Source organism: Camelus dromedarius, chromosome 6 (genome assembly GCF_036321535.1).
Source record: "Camelus dromedarius isolate mCamDro1 chromosome 6, mCamDro1.pat, whole genome shotgun sequence".
NCBI lineage: Eukaryota > Metazoa > Chordata > Mammalia > Artiodactyla > Camelidae > Camelus > Camelus dromedarius.
Genome location: NC_087441.1, coordinates 34,439,396 through 34,461,244, shown reverse-complemented (window position 1 = coordinate 34,461,244; position 21,849 = coordinate 34,439,396). Strand labels below are relative to the sequence as shown.

At 35.7% G+C, this 21,849-nt stretch overlaps 1 protein-coding gene across 7 annotated transcripts in view; it reads right to left on the bottom strand.

Moving 5' to 3' along the window:
- Positions 1 to 21,849, bottom strand: part of TRDN (triadin) — a 306,540-nt gene that overhangs the window by 239,886 nt on the left and 44,805 nt on the right. For all 7 annotated transcript variants that reach the window (XM_064486726.1, XM_064486727.1, XM_064486728.1 and 4 more), the window contains exons 3-4: positions 4,652 to 4,810; positions 3,544 to 3,576 (exon numbers count right to left, since the gene is read on the bottom strand). In XM_064486726.1, the coding sequence (XP_064342796.1) occupies positions 3,544 to 3,576; positions 4,652 to 4,810 (192 nt within the window). The remainder of the gene's footprint in view (positions 1 to 3,543; positions 3,577 to 4,651; positions 4,811 to 21,849) is intronic.

Sequence of the window (21,849 nt, the reverse complement as noted above, 5' to 3'; positions counted from 1 at the left end):
TTATTATAGACTAAGATTTAAGTAAGAATAAACTATAAAAAGAGATAGGTATGTCCATTGTTTCATTTAGAAATGTTACTACAAAAAAATTAAAAAGCTATATCTCCAGTAAAAATTATATTTTCTATGGATGTATATGTAATATGTAATATGATTATATTAACTTTGTTTTAAAAATACTATCTATTTAACTCTTCTGCCCATTTTTTAATAGGGTTGTTTGTTTTTTTGTTGTTTCTGCTTTGTTTTGTTTGTTAGTTTGTTTTGTTTTTTAGATTCCAATAGATACAGAAAACAAACGGTGATTGCCAGGGAGTGAGGAGGGTCAGACCAAATAGATGAAGGGCATTAAGAGGTACAAGCTTCCAGCTATAAAATAAGTAATCACAGGAATGTAATGTACATATAGGGAATTCAGTCAGTAATATTGTAACAACTTTGTATAGTAATGGATGATGACTGGTTTTCATGCATTTTCATAATGTATAAAAATATTGAATCACTATGTTGTACACTTGAAACTAATATAATACTGTATATTAATTACAACTTAATAAAAAATTGTAAAATGTCATAATTTGGATTAAATGATACTGCTTTGTGTTTCAAATGTATTTCTTGCTTTAGGTGTATTTCATCTAAACTTTGGTCCTGCTGCTCACTTAATTTATGGAAAATGCTTGCTGTGTTACCTAATGGGCAAAAGCCAGCCTTTGTTTTCAAATTTCTTACTCAAATCAAACATACTCTCTGTCAAAAAAATATAACTTTGCTTTTCAAATCAAAAATAATTTTAGTGTGTATTTTGAGGAATCTGTACATTTACATATACATATTTATTGAGCAGCAAGCTAGCATATGGGTTTTTTTTTTTGTTAATACGAAGTAGAAAATACATATAATATACATATAATGAATAAATGATACATAATATATTATGTATATATACACCTACATACATTTGTATATATATTTACATACACATAGTGAATTGGTCTGCAAATAATATATAATTTAATTTTTATCAGTAGGAGGTACAAAATATTAAACATTTTATATTAGATGAAATAAGCTAAGGTTTGACTTCAATTAGATAAAATGTTTCATAATATAATTACATAAAGTAGGTTTAAATTTATTTTTGAACAATATGGAATTAATTTGAAATGAATCACAGAAATGTGGCATCCATGGGTTTATTCAATGCATCTTTAACAATGTGTGGTTGCCTTAGAAAATATTCCAGTTATATTTAAAAGAATCAGTGTCACTAAGCTACACTGCTTTGGTTGTTTCAAATTTCTTTCTTTCAAACCAGTGACACTTCCTAGGAAGAAGTATTGAGAATAACTGAAAATAATTGCTTACATTTAAATTTTTAAAAGCCGTTTTTAGCTTTCAGCATTTCCTATGGATGCTCTTTTTGCTTGGCTCTCATGGGACTCTCCCTCGAGAGCACTGTACTTTTTCACATTATTCAGCTAAATAAAAGGCAAAGTCGTTAAATGAAACTTGCCGTTGTTCTCATCTCCCCACTCTGCCTTACCTCTGACTTCAGAATAGCCCCTCACGACACAGAACACCTGAGTGGCAGCACCATACTCCTGCTTTAGCAGACGTAGGCAGGACAGGGCAGGAGTAGCCTATTGGTCTCTTTCGTTGGCATTCTAGCAATTTGAGGATGGGTGAAAGATGATTCTTTATCTCATAACTTAGAAGAAGTACTATGATACCTTGGATACATTCTACAGCAGATCATTTTAAGAAAGCATACAAATGTATTTGATTCCTTTCACACTATCTGTAGCCCTCTATCCTCTGGAAAGTGTCAATTTAACATATCCATGATGTGTACCCTGGTGTGAATGCCATTAACAACAGGATGATTCCAGATAAACAAAGCACACGCACCATACACAGCACAGAATTGTTTCAGGATATGTGATTTACAATGGTATTCACTTTTGTAGTTACAAGTTTTAAATAACTGCACAATAAAATTTAGTATTTTATGATGATCAGTGCCTTGACCATCATCATGGAGTGTTCAGTAATAGAATTTAATATTTTAAAATTTTGGCAAACTGAAAATTAAATATGAGTAAAGAATATAAAGACACTAGGTACTACATCTAATACCCTAAAGCTAAATATATATATATATATATCTAAGCTACAGAAGAGCAGATTCAAAAACTTCATCCATATTAATAATCTGTTTAATAATCAATCCTGCAGCCATGAGCTTATTTAACTGGACCACAATTCCACATTAAATTAGAACTGCAAACTCCATCCATAAGCAACAAGGTGGCTGAATTTTTACTTTGGTAAAAATAGCAGCAACTGTACAAATTTGGTGAATGGAAGAATTTCTTGAATTCTTGAGTTCTCATCATGGATTTGTGAGTAGGGAAACCCATCATTTCTCCTCTTAATAACTTCATAAACACTTTTATCTCTGGATGGCATTCTCACATTTGAGTTTCACTACTTTATCTCTCTTTTATTGGGCAATTCAAGTTAGCAGTTCAAATTTTCTGAACTAACATACACTAAGTGGATTTTATCCCAGACAGTAAGGGGGTCATCTTCTGCTCAAGCAAGGCTGAGGCTCCAAATTTGGATCCCACTGTTTGCATCCATGGTAGGTCTGGGGAGATAGCAACAGAAGCCAGCAAGTTCTCCTCTGGACTAAATACTTCCAAGTGCTGTTACTGAACATGTGCAGCAAAAACTGAAACATCACAGTTGTATTAAGGTTGGCTTTTATATTTCTCTTGCATACCAAGTATACCTCAGGATGGTATCCATTGCTCCCTATTATTCCTTCTAGACATATTCCTTCTCCTTCCTGTAAAATCCTTGCCTCTCTGAGGCTTTTGCACCATAGCTATAACCTCCTTTTCCCAGCCATATTGCTCCCATCTTTTGGATTTCTGACCATCCCGTTCAGTTACTGAAGACCTTGGTTATTCCTTTAAGGAATCCCTGTACACCACATCCAAGCACACGCAGGTGACTCTACTGCTTTGAGATGAAATGTGATACACACGCCTGTGCCTCCATGATTATTATCCTGCATGCTACCTCAGTCACCCTGTTCCAGAGTTGTCACTTAAAACTGAAAAATAACACTGACAATAACATAAGAAGAAAAAGAGTAAAAACCCAAAATCAGTAAATCTAGCCACCGTAAGAATAAAGATCACGGGCATCAGCATCTTATGGGCCATTTAGAAAACCATAGGATTGACCCTTCATTATTGCAGTTCCAGTTCACATTGATCTGCATGTAAATGGACTCGAGCATCCACCGAAGAAGGCACTAATCAAATAATCACCTGAAAAATGGTGGGATTAGCTTCACTGGAAAGAGTTGAGTATTTCTTTTCCTAACTATAAATCTTAATCTAACCATTAAGCAAAAGCTCTGCATTAAAAATAAATTGTCTACAACCAAGTAAAATATATTTGAGTTGTCCTGAAAATCAACATTATCATAAAAGAAAAATAATTTTTTCAAAAGTGAAAATAACTAACCTTTTTTTTTCAAAGGAGGCTCCTCTATCTCTCCTAAACCAAGACAAAAAACAGTAAATTAGAAAAACTTCCAGTATAACATAATATAGTCTCTCTATTTTCCCATTTTCTTCTGTTTACTTTTTAAAAATCTATTAGTTTGGCAATAGGAGTCTGTATATTACTTTGCCTCCCAAATTCCAGTTTTTAAGTATAAACTTTGCTTAGGTACATTTATTTGAGATAGTTCCACTCTTATGAGTTCAATAAAATTGTGGCAGTGATCCAAATTATACATTATAGTTCGTATATCATGTTCATTTCAGTTCTTTATTGTTCATCCCAGTCTCTTATGGGGCCAAACAAATACAAATTCAGACAAAGTCATAAAAAGGGCTAAAATAATAAAAGAGTTCCTGGTAGTCAAGGCTGAATATGTAATTTCTGCTGAGTAAGGCTGATCTTAAAAAATATCATCTAAAAGGCAGAATCACAGTGCTTTGTTCTTTTCACATCCACTCAAGAGCAGTTTGTGTGTGCTTTGAGTTTATTTCCTTTCGTTCATTAACATATATGAGAGAGTACATAGATTAGTTACATAATGGGTGTGACATTTAGGGTTTGTCTCTTCATTCTACACCTCCATTTGATTCAATAAATTTACTTTTGATTGTGATTTTAGTAGGATTGTTTTCTGCTATTTGACTATGAATATTAATTATATGTAAAACATATTTAAAAATATATTTAGTTTGACTGTTGTTACTTCAATCTTTCTAAGGGCAAACTTGGGAAATAGCTATCATTTTCTCCCAAAGAAGCATATAAATGTGAGTTTCTATTATGGTTTTGTGGATTGCATAAGGCCCTCACTACTTTAATGCTACTCTAACGTAGCATTTAATTTTGACATATTGCCATAATGGCAGATAAGCTATCAGATGAAAGCCATATAGAGACCAATTTACTGAGTTTGGCAGCCTGTTGAGTGGTGATTAGCACTCAGAAGTGTATTCATTTTGGTTTAGCCTGACCCAAGTCCTCATTTGTGCTTAAACTTCGGCCAACTACTATAATGCATATCTAATATCGGTCCTAGCAGTTAGATGCATCTCTATGCCCCTTGTACCTTTATCAGTGTCCTCCTCTCCATCATCATCATCTTCATCTTCAGACGAGAGGATGTCAGACAACATAGAAAAGAAGCCATAGACCCAGTCCGTGGTTTCCTCCACAGCATCGTGAACAAGTTTTAGAGGATCTGAGCCAATCTTGGAAATAGAGCTTGCTACAACAATTAAAAACAAAGAAAAGTTTTACAATCAATCCCGAAGAAACTAAGAAAAGCTGTTTTTCCTGATTTATTCTTTTGACACAACGAATATGCTGATTTCATGAATTTAAGTATCTCTTAGCTACAATTTGTTTTGCTCAGAAATAGAAACTACATTTTGTCATAGTGTGCATGTGTGTTCAATTAAAAAGAAAAATTATTGAGTACATCTGGTATCAAACATTATGGGGTTACCCTTGAGAATTTTACAGTCTGAGTAAGAGTTCAGCACAGGGAAAAATTAAGAATGAATTAAAGTAATGTATATTATGTTATCCAAATTGTAGTAACCCTGAGTTACAGATGTTCTGGAGAAGAAGAAATCATTGTCGGTCTGTATTGTACTGGAAAGCATCACGGAGAAGATGGCTCTGTAAATTTTCAGACAAACCATAAGTTTCAAGTTGACTTAGGTAGCTGTGACTAATGCAAAACTGATAGGTCCATTTATTATAATTTGTGATACATCAGGAAAACTCTGGAATTGTCAAGGCGGTAATCATATCAAGTTCCAGCTAGATTCAATTCGTTTATCTTTGTTAGACATCCCAGCATCTGAAAATAAAGTATTTGAACTTCTAGTAACTTCGGTGGATAGAATTAGGAAAAACTGAAGCCTATAAATCTTCCCTTTCTTATATCCTAGGAGATATAAACTGCTCATGGAGTGAAAGATTAAAGAATAAAAATGCAAGCAAATAGATATAATAGGGATTTTTGACATGTTATTCTCATTCTAGTTACATAAAAATTGCTCTGAAGTGATAAGAGTAGCCTTTAATACCTGATTGAAGAAGTTATCAACCTAGAAATATGGTCTAAGTGGCACCTGATTTTTCACCAGTCTGTAATTAAATTTTAGGTTTATGTTTTCCTTAATTTTAAAAACTATTTAAGCTTTTCGGGGATTCTTCTCCCTTTGATATCATAAGAGACTACAATTATATCAACATATTATATTATTTAAAGGTTAAATACTCCAGAATTAGGCTTTTACTCTGATTGAGATAGAAAGTCACTGGAAGGTCTGAGCAGAGGAATGAAGTGATTTGATTTATGTAATTTTATTTGCCGTGTTGAGGACTGAAAGAATGCCAGGTTGGAAACAGGGAGATGAGTAAGGAGCCAAATGAAATGATCCATGATCCAAGAGAAAGAGAATGGTGACTTCTATACAGGCGGTAACACTGTGTGTGGTGAGATGTGATTGAGTTTTTTTTTCAGATTTTGAATGTATTTGAAAGATAGAATTAATAGTATAGACTTAACAGTATGGCTGTTGGATGTGAGAGAAAGAGAAGGATGCCGAATAACTTCACGGTTTCTAGTGTGAGAAACTAGAAGGATAGAAATGTGCTTACCAAAATGGAGAGGACTGGAGAGAAACAGGGTTCGCTGGAGAGTATATATGCAGCTGAGTTTTACACTTGTCCAACTCGAGTTGTCTATTAGACCTCTATGTGGCGGTGTAGACATATGTAGAGCTCAATATAATTCATGAAAAATGAAATCCTAGCTGAAGATGGAAACTTGGAGGTTCAATAGTGACTACAAAGTATTCAAAGTCATGACACTGAATGTGATCACTAGAACAATGGACCCACGAACATTCCAACATTTGAAGACAGGCAGATAAGTCAGAAAGAGAAGGAGGACCAGCAGCAGAGTCTGAGAAGGAAAGATGAGAGACAGAGAGACACAGAGAGAGAGACTGAGAGGCAAGGGGGAAAAAGAGAGCATAATATACTAGATATCAAGTCAAGAAAAATTATTTCAGTGCGGATAAAGTGATCAACTGGCAAATGCTGATAGGTCAAGAAAGATGAAGACTGAGAATAGACCTTTAGATTTAATGATGAGGTTGTTACTGGCGACCTTCAAAGGTCAGTTTCAGTGAAATACATTCAAGACCAAATGGGAAGAATTTCGAGGCAGTAAGTATATTTGATCGTAAAGTAAATGAAAGAGATAAGGAAATAGTTGAAGAACTAGAATCGTAGTGGTTTTTCTATTGTTTATATTGTTCAAGTGGGAACAATATTACATTTTTATGCCAATGGATAAGATCCTACAGAGAGAGGAAAGTAATATGAGAGGATTTCTGGGGAAATTTTTAATTTTACATTCTATTTAGGGGGATTCACAGCCCATCACAAGGATGCCAACGTACAAAATACTAGTCTCAGGTAAACCTACCTCCATAATTCAGTGACAGTGTAACATTACTCCTTGGAACTTATCACATTGCATTCTGGAGAGTTTCCTGTGAGCAAGATATGGTAATGTAAAAGGTGAGATTAAACCTTAGAGAAAGGAAATGAAATGGAATTTTATAATTGCAATTGAGAATTTTAAAAGAATTATGTGTAAGAAATTGGATTGTACTGGCACCATTAAAGGCATTTTTAGCACTAGTATATTTTATATCTAATGGAAGAATATTGCAAATGGGATTTTTATGATATGAATAGATTGAGACCATTTGACCATTCCTCTTCTAAGTGTTCATTGAGGAACTTAACAATAAAATCCAACAAAATAGATATCAGTTTAATTATCTTTATGGTTAAATGTACTATATATACTCCGCAGAAATGTATATTGCCTGGTTCTAAAATAGTCAATCCAGGCTATTTTCATGAAGAAAATGTGGCTGGCTTGAGACCAGCTTCTGCTTTTCAGCCATATGGACAACAACTTTAAAAACATATAAATATAGATATGGATATAGATATATCATAAACAAGGTAGTAGTCCTCAAGTTAATTCTTACTCCTTCTCTCAGACATCATATTCAAATTATATCAATGGGAATAATATTATACAATGCAACTAAGCCTTTTATTGATGTCTTCTTTTTAAATTGTGCTTTCCTTGTGTTTCCATGAGTTAAATCGCATACACTACAGGGAGGATCATCATAAAAATGGTAGTAGCTAACATCTACAGGGTGTCTATTACCTGCCAGATACCATTCTAAGAACTTGATGTGTATGAACTCACTTTTCCTTTCAAAAATCCAGTGAGGTAGGCATCTCTATTTTAAAAATAAGAAAACTGAGACAGAGGAAATTTAAATAAGAGGGAATAAGGACTCTGCATGATAAGATAAAGCCTGGAGCAGCTATAGCGTCTTTTTTTCTTTTTCTTTTTTCTTCAGTTCTGGGTGTTTTTATTGCTTTATTCATTAATCTTTTAAAAAGAATTACCATTTTAAAAAATCAGGTATAATTGACAAACAATAAAATACACAGATTTTAAGTGTTCAATTTGGTGAGTTTCAGCAACTGTAAACCCCCAGATTATCAAAACCCAAAACAAGATATAAAACATTTCCATCGCCCCGTAAAGTTGTCATGTGTCCCTTCCATTCAATAACCACCCACCCACTCCTGCTGCCATTACTGTTCTGGTTTCTATTACCACAATCATATCGTATTAATATTTTGTGTTATACCATCTTATAACCTTGAGGACAATCGCTGACTCACTGAGGAAGGCAAAGGCTAAAAATTAAAGAACTTTCTGAGGCACTGAATTATCCGATCTTTGAATAATCACCCTACTTCCGGAGCTTCTGCTGTATGAGATAAGAAATGTTTCTTAATGTTCAAGTCACTCTTAATTGTCTCTTACGTATCTTACAGAAAAATATAGCACCGGATGCAGGGAAACTGCTTTAGGCCCCTTACGATCAGTAATTGGATTCTTGGCACTGATAAGAGTGCCAAGAGATGCAAGAGAGGCAAGCCAAAGTTTAAAGTTAAATAGGTTTTTTATTTGTCTTCTGTCTTTGAAGTCAAACTATATGGACACTTAATTTCTGAATGAGAACATACATAGGAAATTAAATTAGTCATTTTCTCTGCTTTCCTCTTAAAGAGTAAAGTACATGGTTTCACCATTATGTTTGACCATCAGTCTTACATACTCTTACTTTCTTATTTCTCTTTCAGATTCTGAGAAACAGCAGCAAACACCTTTTACAAGCATGGGCCCTCAGCTCAGAATGATAGCATTCAAGTTCAGCCCTCCTAAGGAGTGCTGAACCACGCCATATTGGTGCCAGGGACAAAAGGAAAACTCAGTGATAATGCTTCTGTCTTTAAGATTTTGATATTTTGTTCATCACAGAAGTTTGCACTCATTTTTAAATGTTAAAGACTGTATTAAAATATTATGTATAGTAATTACTGAGTTTTTTGGAGCCTCTTATATTTGGCACCCAAGGTGAATGCTGTTATCTCTATATTCAGCCTTCTCATGTCCCAGTTTATAATGTGTCCAGTTGTGGCAGACAGTATCTTACAGTGTGATACAAAACCAAAGTACTCTATGCTTCATTTTGCTGGACTGCAAAATGACAATAAGAGTAATACTCCTTACATCACAAGGTCATCATCAGTATTACATGAGATAATACGTTCAGGTCACAAAGGACAGTGCCTGGTGATGAATAAATGTCAATGTGGAGAAACAAGCAGGACTGACTTTGAATCTTGAATGACCCTGAGGCTCTTCCCAGTTTGCTAGCCGGGACCAGTGGCTTCCCCGCCCCTCAGCGGCAGGCTCTGCGTATGATCTCACCTACTCTCCAAGCTGGAAATGACGCACAGTGTGATTTCCAGTATCCGCTTGGATGTTTGGGATCTTAGTTCTGACTGTATGGTATCCATTCCCAACTATAAGTCTGCCCTCATGCATTCCTTAATAAGGAAAGAGCCACTCAGAGGTGACATCTCTAGACTGGTCCGACTGCCTCGATCTGAGCCACTCCACAGGACGGCAAGAGAACAGGGGTCCCAGGCATCTTCTGACCCTTCTGCCCACGGGTCTCTGCCTGTACTAGACGGTGCTTATTAAGCGTCACGGAACCACATGGTACATAAACTCCTTGGCATAAAGTGCTAAAGCAGAGTAAAGGATACAGTGAATGTTAGCTAATTATTAATTCAACTTTCAGATTCATTTAACCCAAACGTATGGTACTGCTCCAGAAAAGTAGGCTGCTGTAAATATTACCCTGTGATCACTTAGTCACTATGTCCTCACAGACAGTGTGGTCAGCGGCTGTGAAATACAAACACTGCTTTCATCAGGCCTCGTGAAACAACTAGTGTTTGCCCCTTACCCCTCAGAAAATATTCACACCTAAATATTTGGATCTACACTGAGCTAAGGATGCTTTTAAGTGTCGTAAGTGCTACCTAAGTTAGGAAAAACTCAACTGTATATATGTTGATGTGTGTTTCTTGCGCACAGTAGTGCTCAGTATGGAGTTGATGAAAGATATATAGATTCTTCTTCCAAGATAATTATTTAGCACTTATGTTAAGTGTGATGTAATTAACCTAGGGTTGCCACTTATGGGTCTGCTATCTAGGTGTTTCTACTTCTGATATGCAAGGGATGCTGTTTCAAAATACATACTAGTGATTTTCCAGACTTAAGAATATTATTTTAAGTGACCATTTTCCTCCTTTTTGTTGCTGATAAGCATTAAATACTTTTGTTTCTGTTGATGAAATTTTGATCAAGTTAAGGAGAAGATTAGCAAACTATGCATCATTTAGTATGATCTGAGTCACATGACAATTCTTGCTTGAAGTACTTGTTTGAAATTACTTAGCCTTTGTTCAGGGCAAACAGAATTCCCTAGAATATTACCAGTGTCAGAGCTACCGATGTGTTTCCCCATCCTCATGCCACCCACCAGGATGGGAAGAAAGAACACACACGTAGGAAAGATAAGACAAAAAAAATAAAAAGATCTAAATGCTGTGTTAGAAAACAATGGTTGTCTCCACTGTGTTAGTAGGTTTCCTGTACTCAACAATGTAACTGAGAGAATGCAAATTCTTATTAAACAGTTTAGACTTGAGATTTGGCATCATTTATAATAGTGAACTATTTCCTAAGGATAAAGGTCAAAAGGCTGATTTAGTTTCGTATATTTTTAACCACGACACATTTGAAATAAAAAGCGCTCACAGTGAATTTAATAGCACTCTGAGTCTTTGGGCCAGCATTGACAATACTAGGCACAGATATTAAAGAAATAACAAACACAGATAGGTGCTTTCACATCTACTATAAAGGTCAACGTCTTCATCAAAGTGATGTTTACTCAAGACATCATACTGTAAAGTGTTTTAGGTCCAGGCTGAAGTAACTTCCAATTTCTCATATGTTAGACCTTGAACAAACCTGGCTGAACTCAGTGATGTCAGAACTGTCATCTTTAATTGCTCTTATCACAGTGGAGATTCTTTCAATCTCTTATAGTCTCTTACATGCCTTTTTTTCTCCCACGAATTTATTGCTTTCATATTCTTGATTTTATTTCAAATTGAAGGTAATGCCAATAGAAATGAAATAGGAAGTAACACATCCAAGGAAGTTAAGAATTCTAGAAATGTTTGCTGCAGCAACATTATTCCTCCATATTTAACTTCTAAGGTGTATTTACATCCTGCCAATAAAAGTTTGTAAAAGGCACACTAATTGGAATTACAAAATCTTCCCATGATTTTCTCTTGAGAAATTCATGGAAGATAGCTATATTTTTGTAAGATTTCTTCAGTTCCAGAGACAACACCTAATACTTTGGTGTCTGATAAGCCAATTTTGTCATAACCAGAATGGTGATAAATTGTGGCCCCAAAATAGCTTTTCTAAATATAGCCTTTCCACCTAAGAAACATTTTGAGAGGCTCATTTTTAATATCCTCTTTTAAATCCACGTAGAGTAGCCCTTTAAAATGATTTATAGTAAAGAGTTAATAGGAGTGGACCTGGCTAACTGATAGGGATTTGGGAGCAGCAAAGGTAAAAATAATATGAAAATGGAGTGGAGGCCAACGGAAATTAAGTGCAGCTGCTTTGCATTAAATAATTTTGTATGCAGTATATGATATTATTTCCAGGATTCTCACATGGACAAAAATATAGAACTTAAGCTCTGTTGCAATGTTTCTTTGGAACTGAATATGTAGATTAAAATGATTTTTTGTATTTGTTGAATTTACACTTTGTGATTTAGCAAGAAACATAAATATTAGGTCAGTTCATTTTAGACCTGGTAATTAAGTCATGAATAATTTGTGAGATGCTTCTATAGAGCACCTTTCAGATGTTTCTACAGAGAAAAGGATGATAAAACCTCATTTTGAAATATTTAAATGCCTTCTTTTACAAATGAGTGTGTATCATGATATTAGCCTGCTCAATGATAGATACTGTAATTTAAAATATAAAAAGTTCTTTTAAAAGTTGTGTGTAATCACCTGCCCTGAATTACAAATATGATTTAACTTCAAAACCAATTGTCACTGAATAGATATTCCTTCAACTAGATTTTTAACATAGACCATATACAAAAGTTGAAATTCACTATAACCTGTTATCCTCATCCTCAATGAACAATCCTCAGAATATGGTAAAATAAAAAGTTGGATTCATGAAATTCCCATGGTACTTCTAATATTAACCAAACTATGAAAGATTTTTACTTATGCATGTAATGTTGGGGCCTGAGGGCAGAATAAGAAGCACTTGGGAAGGAAAAATAAAGTAAAGTAAAAGTAAGGAGAGCTATGAAATCCGGAGCCTGTGAGGGATGGGAGAGCACATTGGAATGGTATGGGTCCCATGACCTCCAAACCTCCCTCCTCAAAGAGAGGAAGCCGTTGCCCTTCTCAAGGAGCTAAATATGCACCCAGGCCAGGAGTGGCAGAAGCCAAAGGAGGCCTGGCAGGAGCTGGCGTTGCTGCAGGAGCAGCTGCTGTCCCATGCCCCCAAGGTGAGCCAAGGGATCAGTGACAACAGGTGTGCCCACCTGCGCCTACTTCCCTGCAACGATCTTCTTGGTCCTGCGTGCCTCTGGCTTGCAAATGTCACACACAGTGATTCTGCTGGCTCACACAAACCCACAACTACTCAGAGGAGGGAATTCTGGAAAATGCAGAATTCTATTTTAGCAGAGGGGATACAATACAAATCCACCACACCTAGCTCCAATATTATCAACGTTTTACCAACCTTGTTTCTACTTCTCCTTTATCCACATTTATCTTTTCTTTTTCTCTAATTTGCTAAATATTTGAAAGCAAATCATATAGACTTAAATTCTTAATCCCAGATCCGTAAGTACTTCAGTATGCATGTCTGTTCTATAATCACTGGTCTGATATTTTCTTGCCCGAAGCTCAAAAAATGCCCAAAGTAAGGACAGTCAGAATTGGATATTTTAAAGTTATTTGAAGGAATTATTATCTCTGGCTATACAAATAACTTGATATGGAGTTAGGTTCATTTGCTTCAGTGTGTTTTCAATTTTTAGTGATGACTTTTATTTATTTAAAATGTTTTTAATTATAAAAAAAATTTACAAGTTCCATAAGTCAAAACCCTTTAAGAGCACACATTTAGAAAAGTTCTGTTGCTATACTATGCTCTTCTTTTGAAAGCTACCTAATTTTGTTAATTTTGGTTTATCTTTTCATTATTTCATACATTTACTTCATATACATATTTATATTTGAAGGAAAACATCTAAACATTTAAACATAGAAATAATAAAATAAGATTTACAATTTGTGGTGATCTGGCCTCAGAATGAGAAAGGAGGCAGAGGCAAGACTAGAAGCAAAGAAAAAAATATATGGCTACTACAACAATTGAGGGGGAAACCAAGACAGGTGTTCTGGAGACAAGGCAGAGTACAGAACAGAATCAGGAGATGTTTACAAAGTCTAATGAGTCCTTTCTGATCACTATATGTTCATGGGTAGTGGGGAAAGAGTTAAAATAAGCTTGTAAGGAATCCTATGTTTCTGACTTAAGAAATTGGAAAATAAACTAGATTTGGAATCCAGGAGGCAGGCCTGGAAAGAAATAGAACCAGTTCCGTTACTCAGTTAGGAATTTTGAGTTTGATACTCCAACTGAACATCTATCTCCGTGCAATTAGAAAAACTGGAGAGGGATTAGGGTTAAAGATGTGGACTGGGAAGTCATTATGTGTGAAGGTCAGTTATAAGCAAAATTCTGGGCAAGTAGGTCAATTAAGGGGAAAATAAAAATGCTGATGAGCTGATTTTTTTTTCACAATAAAAATAGCTTACTGAATCTCATGGTGGGAGGAATGCGTTTTCTTAAAACTTATCTTACACACTTTAATTGTTAAGAACCGTGTCACTGCTCTTAGCCTTTAAATCTAACTATCTAGCCATTTTAGAGAAGGGTAATCTTGTTATTAGATTCAGAGCTATATATTAAAGATATGCAGGCTAAATATGATGGCAGCTTACTCATCACTTGTATGGGCAACACAAAGTCATCGCAGCTGAAGCAATGAAATAAGGTGATACTGTCTAACAGGGGCAAGAAGCTAATGGTGCAAAAAAAGAGTTATGAAAGTCATAAGACGATAGGGTTTTAATAAGGAAGTGCCAGTCAACAATTCTAGTGCTGCAAGGTTTAACCAAGATGAAAATGTTAAATACGCGATTTGATCTTTTGTTCATTTGTTCAATTTTTCATTAAGAAGTTAAGCGTGTATTTGAGACATTTCAGCAGAATCACAGTGTCAGATCATCTCTTAGTTGAGGCGCTTGGCTAGAGGGACAGAAACAGAAAGGCTTGTAGCTAAGCAGGGATATAGGGAGGTGAGGGAAGTTTGTTGGTTTTTCCAAGTTAGAAAACACATAAACATAGCTAGAAAGGAAGGAGGGAATAGAAGGGAGATTGTGAAGATACACGAAAGAGATGCCATTTAAATCCAGCAACATTTAAATGTAGCAACATTGAAAACATACCTTCCTGAGGCTCTTTCCTCTCATACACACCCAGACACACACATTTCTTTAAGAGTAATAAGAAGCCCCTTTAGAGGGCAAGATCTTCCTGAAGCAATACTTGTACTTTCCATTGAAATTAATTAAACATGGAAACCATTACACTGAGGTGGTTTTAACGCCTTAGTAGCCTTTGTAAGCAAACAAAATCTAAGCCTTTAAGGGTCTCAAGGTTAAGAAATCAGACCTACGCACAACCAGTCACTAAGAGCCAACTAAGCCTTTCCCACGTAAGGCAAACCCTCAGGCTGTAACCAATCAAATTATTTCCTTGCTTTGTTTCCACCTCTTCTCTATAAAAGTCTTTCCCCGGCTCCTGCCAGTGGAGTGTTTCTGACCTCTTTGGGTTTGGTGCTGCCCAATACAAATTAATTTTTGCTCATATTCTTAAAATTCTGAATATGCCTCAGTTTCTCATTTAACATTCCAGATAAACACATACTCCCAAACCACTGTCATTTTCCCTTTCCCTCCCTTCCTCTCTCCATTTCTCTCATCATCCTCTTCCTCTCTCTCCTCCCTCAGATCTCTGGATGCTACCCATATTAGATGACAATTATCAGGCTTCTCCAGAGTGAACACAAAGCTCTTGACGTACATCAGACTCTAAAAGATAAAACCCATTTGAATTCCAACTTTGAAAAATGAAAATACTTGCAGATGTTAGCTATTTAGATGTGTTTAAACCAAAGAAAAAACTAGGATCCTGATTTAAAAGCAGTTTCAGTGAGCTAGTTGTTTTATCGACTGCACAAGGAAATGACTATCACTTTTCTAATCTACATGTGAATAGTCACAGTGTAGCTCCAATCCTTGCCATGCAACATCTGAGGCATGGGCATTTTCCTTCTGATTTTTAACATTTTCTCAGCTGAAAATTTCCCATACTCATCTTTATCTATTAACTAACGTCAGTATTTTAGAGATGTGTTCTTGTATGGAACCCTAATGAAACTGAACACAAGCATCTTTAGTTAAAATGGTCTGATTATTTCAATATTTAATTGTTTCAAGATATATCTCTAAGTTGTCCTTTGGTGTTTCTCAACTGCTACTTTTTGAGAACAGTCAAAATATAACAGTACTCCAATTAGATGACTTACTTGGATCATTATGTTACAAACTTAGCAGGCCAGTGGAGAAGAGAGAGATTAATTTTGGGGTTAATATAATAATTAGCATATCCTGACTAATTATTTAATAACCGTGCATTTCATCAACTCAAGATTTGGTTTTGGAAACTCTTGACTGTATTATATATTCTTTTTAGCTATTCTATTGCTCAGTGTTAGTGGAAGACATAATTTTGAAGTTCTTTTCACCATATTAAAATGTAGCATGCAGGGCCATGAATTTTGTGCTTACTGTATCATAAAAGAATAACAAACCATTTCAAAATGGCTAGAACATCTCCTCAATGTTAAAAAAAAAAAAAAGAATAATTTAATCATTGGATTTCTATTGTATAATTGGTAGAATCTATGTATATTTAAGTGATATTTAAAATTGGAAATCATGTAGTCAATTCATCTTTTTGAAATATGCCTATTCATCTTTTTGAAACATTGAAATATGCTAAAGTCATGAAGAAAAAATTAAAATAATACTAACTACAATTTAATCTAACAATTACTATTTGCCATTCAAAATTACAAGTATTTCATGTATATTAACATCCACTGCTCACAGAACCATATGAAGCAGACACTAGTATTCCCTTCAGAGAATGAAGCAGGCACAGAGGAGTAATTTTCCCAAGCTTACACAGAAGTCAGAACTCTAACTCAGTACTCTAGCTCCCAGAGCCTGCATTCAGCTACTTATTCTGGTCTCCAAGTCCATGTGTTCTTTTGTTATTATTGTTATATTTTTTTGCTTATTTGCTTGCTATATGTGCTTAGCAAATAACTTCTGTTAAGATCATACAAATTGTATTTAACAACATGTGTCAGACAGTAAGTAGGTTAACAAGAATACTGAGATAAATAACACAGTCCTTACCTTTGGGATGCTTAAAATCCAATCAGGGAAACAGAGATTTAAAAAGTGAAACCTAACACTATCAAAATCATTGCAAACTATAAAGAAATACTATGTTCATTACTTAGCATTCAGAGTTTAAGATACATCACCACCTCTTCCTTTGTTTTTTTACTTATTTATTCATCCTTTCACTTCAACATTCATTCAAGTGCGCTCACAGTGCTAAATAAACACTCCTAACCACTGAAAAAATCAAGTAAAAAAAAATAAACAAAGCCATTTTCCTTAGAAACGTAACAGATCAGTGGAGAACAGAGGGATTAAATCAATAACCATACCAGATTAAATATATACAACGTGTAAGTCCTATGAGTAAAGAGTAAATAATATAATGCGGAACTATGATAGAGTGACTTGCTTTACGTTGAAAGTTCAGAAAGGTTCCTCTAAGGAACTGAATTTAAGCGCAGCACTAAAAGAGGTGTCGTAGCTGGGCCATCAGAAAGTGGGCTGCTAACATACAGTATGGTCTTAATTGTATCCATCTAGACACATTCATAAATATAAAGTCTCATTTGCTAAGGTTTAAGTGAGTGGTAAAGAGCATTGGCATCAAACTTTGGGAATTTTTTACCTTGAAATCCACCACCAGCAAAAACCTGGGGCTCATTATCGAACAGCCAACTTTTTATTTTGTAAAAAAAATGTCATTTAAAAACTATGACAGAAAGAATCCCTGTCAGTACCATCATTTCAAAGAGAATTTTGAGACCAAAACTGTGGGATCAGTAGAACTAAAGACACCTCTTTAAAGTGAATACATTTTTGTTTTTCCTCTTTTTTTTTTTTTTTTTTTTTGGTGGGGGGAAGTAATTAGGTTTATTTATTTATTTATTTTTAAAGGAGGCACTAGGGATTGAACCCAGGACCTCCTACGTGTTACTTCAGCTACACTCTCCCCTCAAAATTGAGTACATTTTTCTTTACCTTTTTCCTCATTTCATGATGAATCAACAAACTTTGATCAAGATCTGGGACTCATTGGACTATAAAAACTTCTGCTTCCTTGAGGTATTTATAAGTAGACTGGAGTCAAGTAATGAAATGCATCCTTTAAATGTAGTGGCCAAGAGGACCGAATAGGTCTGGGACATTGAACAGAAAATGTGGGATTTGAGATAAGACTTGAATCAGCATAAGAAGCACACAAAATGTCAACTATTCTTGAAAACTCAGTACGCATGAAAACTGATAAAGTCCAAAATGTTGCATTTAGCGTCTCAGTCTTCCAAGTCTCCTGAAATAGTAATAACATATACATATATATGCAGTCATACAGACAGCTCTACACACACACATATATATATAACTATCAAATGTTAAATTTATATTTTCTGATTGACTTTGGGTATTCCCTGAATCACTTTACTCCTCTAAACTCAGGGCCTGACAAACAGTGCACCTGCTTAACTGGGCTAAGTGCCAAGGGAAAAAAAATCAGGGAAATTAATTTTCAAGAGCAGTAGATAAATGGCACACCTCATTAGAAAATCTATTTAAAAGGCGCATCAGGAGATGTCTGCAAGACTTTCATAAGAAATTGATGCTTCCTACCATCATGTCCTTGCTGGCTCTCTTCTCAGATTACTGATCTTACTTCCTGGTAATAAGATTCAAATTCAAGTTACATTTAATGAGTGCCTCCTATGTGCCAAGCAGGTTTGTTTTGCATAGATTATCTTTTTTAATTCCTACAAAATTGTTTTGAAATAAGTATATTTTGTGAAATGCCTGCAAAAGTTACCAAATCTATTTTCAGACCCCCTGGGACAGCCATACAATGATTTTTCCTTCTTATGGATGAGGGTGCTAAACAGTTATGACTCTTGTTCTTAACATAAGAAAAGCCACAAATTACTACAGTTTGTACCTGTACATTCTGACCTAGGGGAAAATCCTTAACACCCACTAATGCCTAAGTTTGTAGCCATTTCTTCAGAAATTCTATTTGTTTGCATTTATTGTTTGGAGAGAAAGTTGCCTCTTTGTAAATAAGGCAAAGAAGTTTGTAGGGAATGCCAACCAAAGACCACGAATTCTGATCCTGAAAGAGTTATTAAATTGTCAGGGCACCCCTCTGCTTTCTGGAAGTACTTCCTGGCTGACTGTGGAAGCTTGGGGGCAAGGCTGCTAGCAGCCTTTGTGTCCCCCTAAACTCAGTTACTAAGAAAGCAACAGTGACTTCCCCTCGACCCCAGCTTGGATTTTCTGAAGACATTCATCTTCCAGGAGAAAACTAAGGCAGGGTGGATAATATCCGAGTAATCAGATGCCTTGGTTTGTGCCTGTTGTCCTGAGGTAACTATTATTAGCTCTCCATTTCACTCTCACAAGTGTCCTGTTTTGGATGATAAATTATATGGTCACCCTATGGGGTGGCTCTGTGTGCTGTCAAATCGCTAAACTGGAACTACATTTCCCAGAATTCCCTTACATGTATGGTTCAGGTTAACAGTTGGGTACAAGAGAAATGTGCACAAGCTTTGGAAGGCAAAAAAAAAAAAAAGAACAGCCGTTGTTTATTCTCTGAAAGTTGGTGAAGGGCAGGTGCTGTCACCTCTCAGGCACATTCTCACAGATAGGCTGGCTGACCTTGACCTGTGACAGCAGCTGGCAGCATCTCTGCCAGTTCCCACTCTGCCTCCTCCTTCAGCATCTCCAAACCCTGGTCCCATGTGTTTGTGCTCCCGAGGTAGAAGGCACCCGCTTATCCTGCAAGCTCATCCACACCAATGTAATTTGAGGTGGTGAGAGTCAAATGAGGGTTCCAGTTTGTCCTCAGTCACCTCTGTTCTGTTTCCATCTGCCCTTTTCAGTGATGGGGTTCAGGACATGCTACCTCAAAATATGGCACCTTGAATATTTTCAATTGAAAGAACCAGAGAAATAGCAGGTGCAAGAAGAACTTTCGGGCCTTCCCTTGAAGCAGGTCAGGAGCCCTCCCTATGCCTGGAGGAAAGAAATGTTCTCATCTCCAAATGCCCAGAGGACTCTGAATGAACAGGGCTTACTCTGTCCCCCAATTTACTACACTTAGCTCAGACCTTTTTTTTTTCATCCTGTCACATTTTTTCACCACTTCCCACTTTTCATCAAACCTAGCATTAAATAGTCAGGTTTAACCGCTTCTTAAGGTCTTCATTTCCTTATGAGTGCTCCTGTGTCACATAAAACTTATACTAAATAAATCCAAATGCTTTTCTCACATTAATTTGTCTTTTGTTAGAGAGGCCCCAGCCAAGAATTTAGAAAGAAAGAGGAGAAAGATATTTTTTCTACTCTACACCAACTTCGACTGTGCTGACTGCTGACCCTGTGCCAGAGAAATGACAATAGCCTCACCTAGACTGCTTAATCAGCTCCCTTGGGCGGATAAGCCATATGAAATAAAGTCCCTGTCTTCCATCACTCATGGTCACTCTACACTGATCAAACTCAGACAGATAGACCGTAGTATTGTATGAAAAGTGTTTGGACATTATACTTAGTAAGAAATTAAGGACAGGTGAAATAAAGGACAGATGAATACTAGAATTTCTTTCTTGAAAAAATTCATATTTTTGAGCGAGATGGACAAGTAAACAGATACTTATAATATAATGTGTTAACTGCTGATAACACAAGTGCCCAGAAGACACTAAGGGAATGAAGAATGGCACAGTGAATTTTTCTTAGGAAGTCTAGGCATGTTTCACAAAAAAAGGGATGAATTCACCCAAGAAAATTGAGGAATGCATCTCTTACTAGTGATATTAAAATTTATACAGTTCTGTTCTAAATACTTCAAACATATTCACTTATATAATTCTCTTAACAATCTTATTACAAAGGTAATATTATTATCCCCACTGTATAGATATGAAACTGAAGCAAAGAGAGGCTACGTGACTTTCCCGGTATCACAACAGCTAGAAAGTGGTAAGATCTGCATTTAATAGCATGGAAATCCAGCACCAGTGTTCATGTTCTTTACTGCTTTACTATACTTCATGCTATACTGGACAGGAGGGTGGGGGAAGGGCAGAATGAGCCGAGACAGGGAGGAATGAGAGTATATATTTTCCTAGGGAAAGAAAACAGGGAGGAGCAGGAGGAAGTGTGGCTGGAAAATGGGCTGCATGAGCTGAACTACAAGATGAAAATAAAGAACAAAGCTGGGGATTTGAATTATGTGCCAAGGAATTTGTACTTGGCAAAAATAACCAATGAAATTTGTGTTTTAAGAAGATACCCTGGGAGCACTGTTAAAGAGGAGAGACTGAATGAGAGAGACAAGAAGAAACTGCATTAGTCTCCTCAAAAGAGAATGAAGGTCTGAAGTGTAGTAATGGAGATCGTGGTAATAAAAGAAAATTTATGAGACATATTGTGGGTTGGCTGGCAGAGTATGGTAACTGATCAGGTGCCCAGCAGATTTAAAAGATGACTTGCAGGTTTCTCTGCAGGGAATGGATAGATGGTGAGTTCATTAATAAAAATAGAGAACTGGAGGAGAGGTCTTGACAAAGAAGATGGACTTGACAAGCACTTCTTGAAAGAAATGAAGTAGTAGTAACACAGAGGTTATGTTTTTCCTTATCAGACAAAATGCCAGTCATGTAAACATTATCCATAGCACCTAATTCCAGTGGTCCAAGGTAGTTCTACCGTGGATTGCGTGTCTCACATTTAAGTAATCTAGTCTGAAAGTCTAATTATAGGTAGCGGCTCATTTTATAAAATAATCAAGAACACATTCAACAGTAATTTCTGTAGTGCACTTATTAAATTATTAACTATACAAATATTAGATTTACTTGCAATTCTTAAAATATATTTACTGTAAATATCGAAGAACTATATTTTATGACCATATTTGGTTCTAAAATCTAAATGAATGAAGTTCTAAAAAAGAAAAGAACAGATGAAATGTCAGAGTCAACACAGGCTCAAGGGAAATGAAATCCCCTAGAGTAATGCAATCAACTGCTTTTCACTTAAAGTTTGGAGTCATATTTTATATTATAGGCATTTCAATTGTGTTTTAAGAGCCTGCATTACACAATAAACCAAAACTATTGCCTATTTAAAGCAGAGGTTTAAGGTTCTGGATAA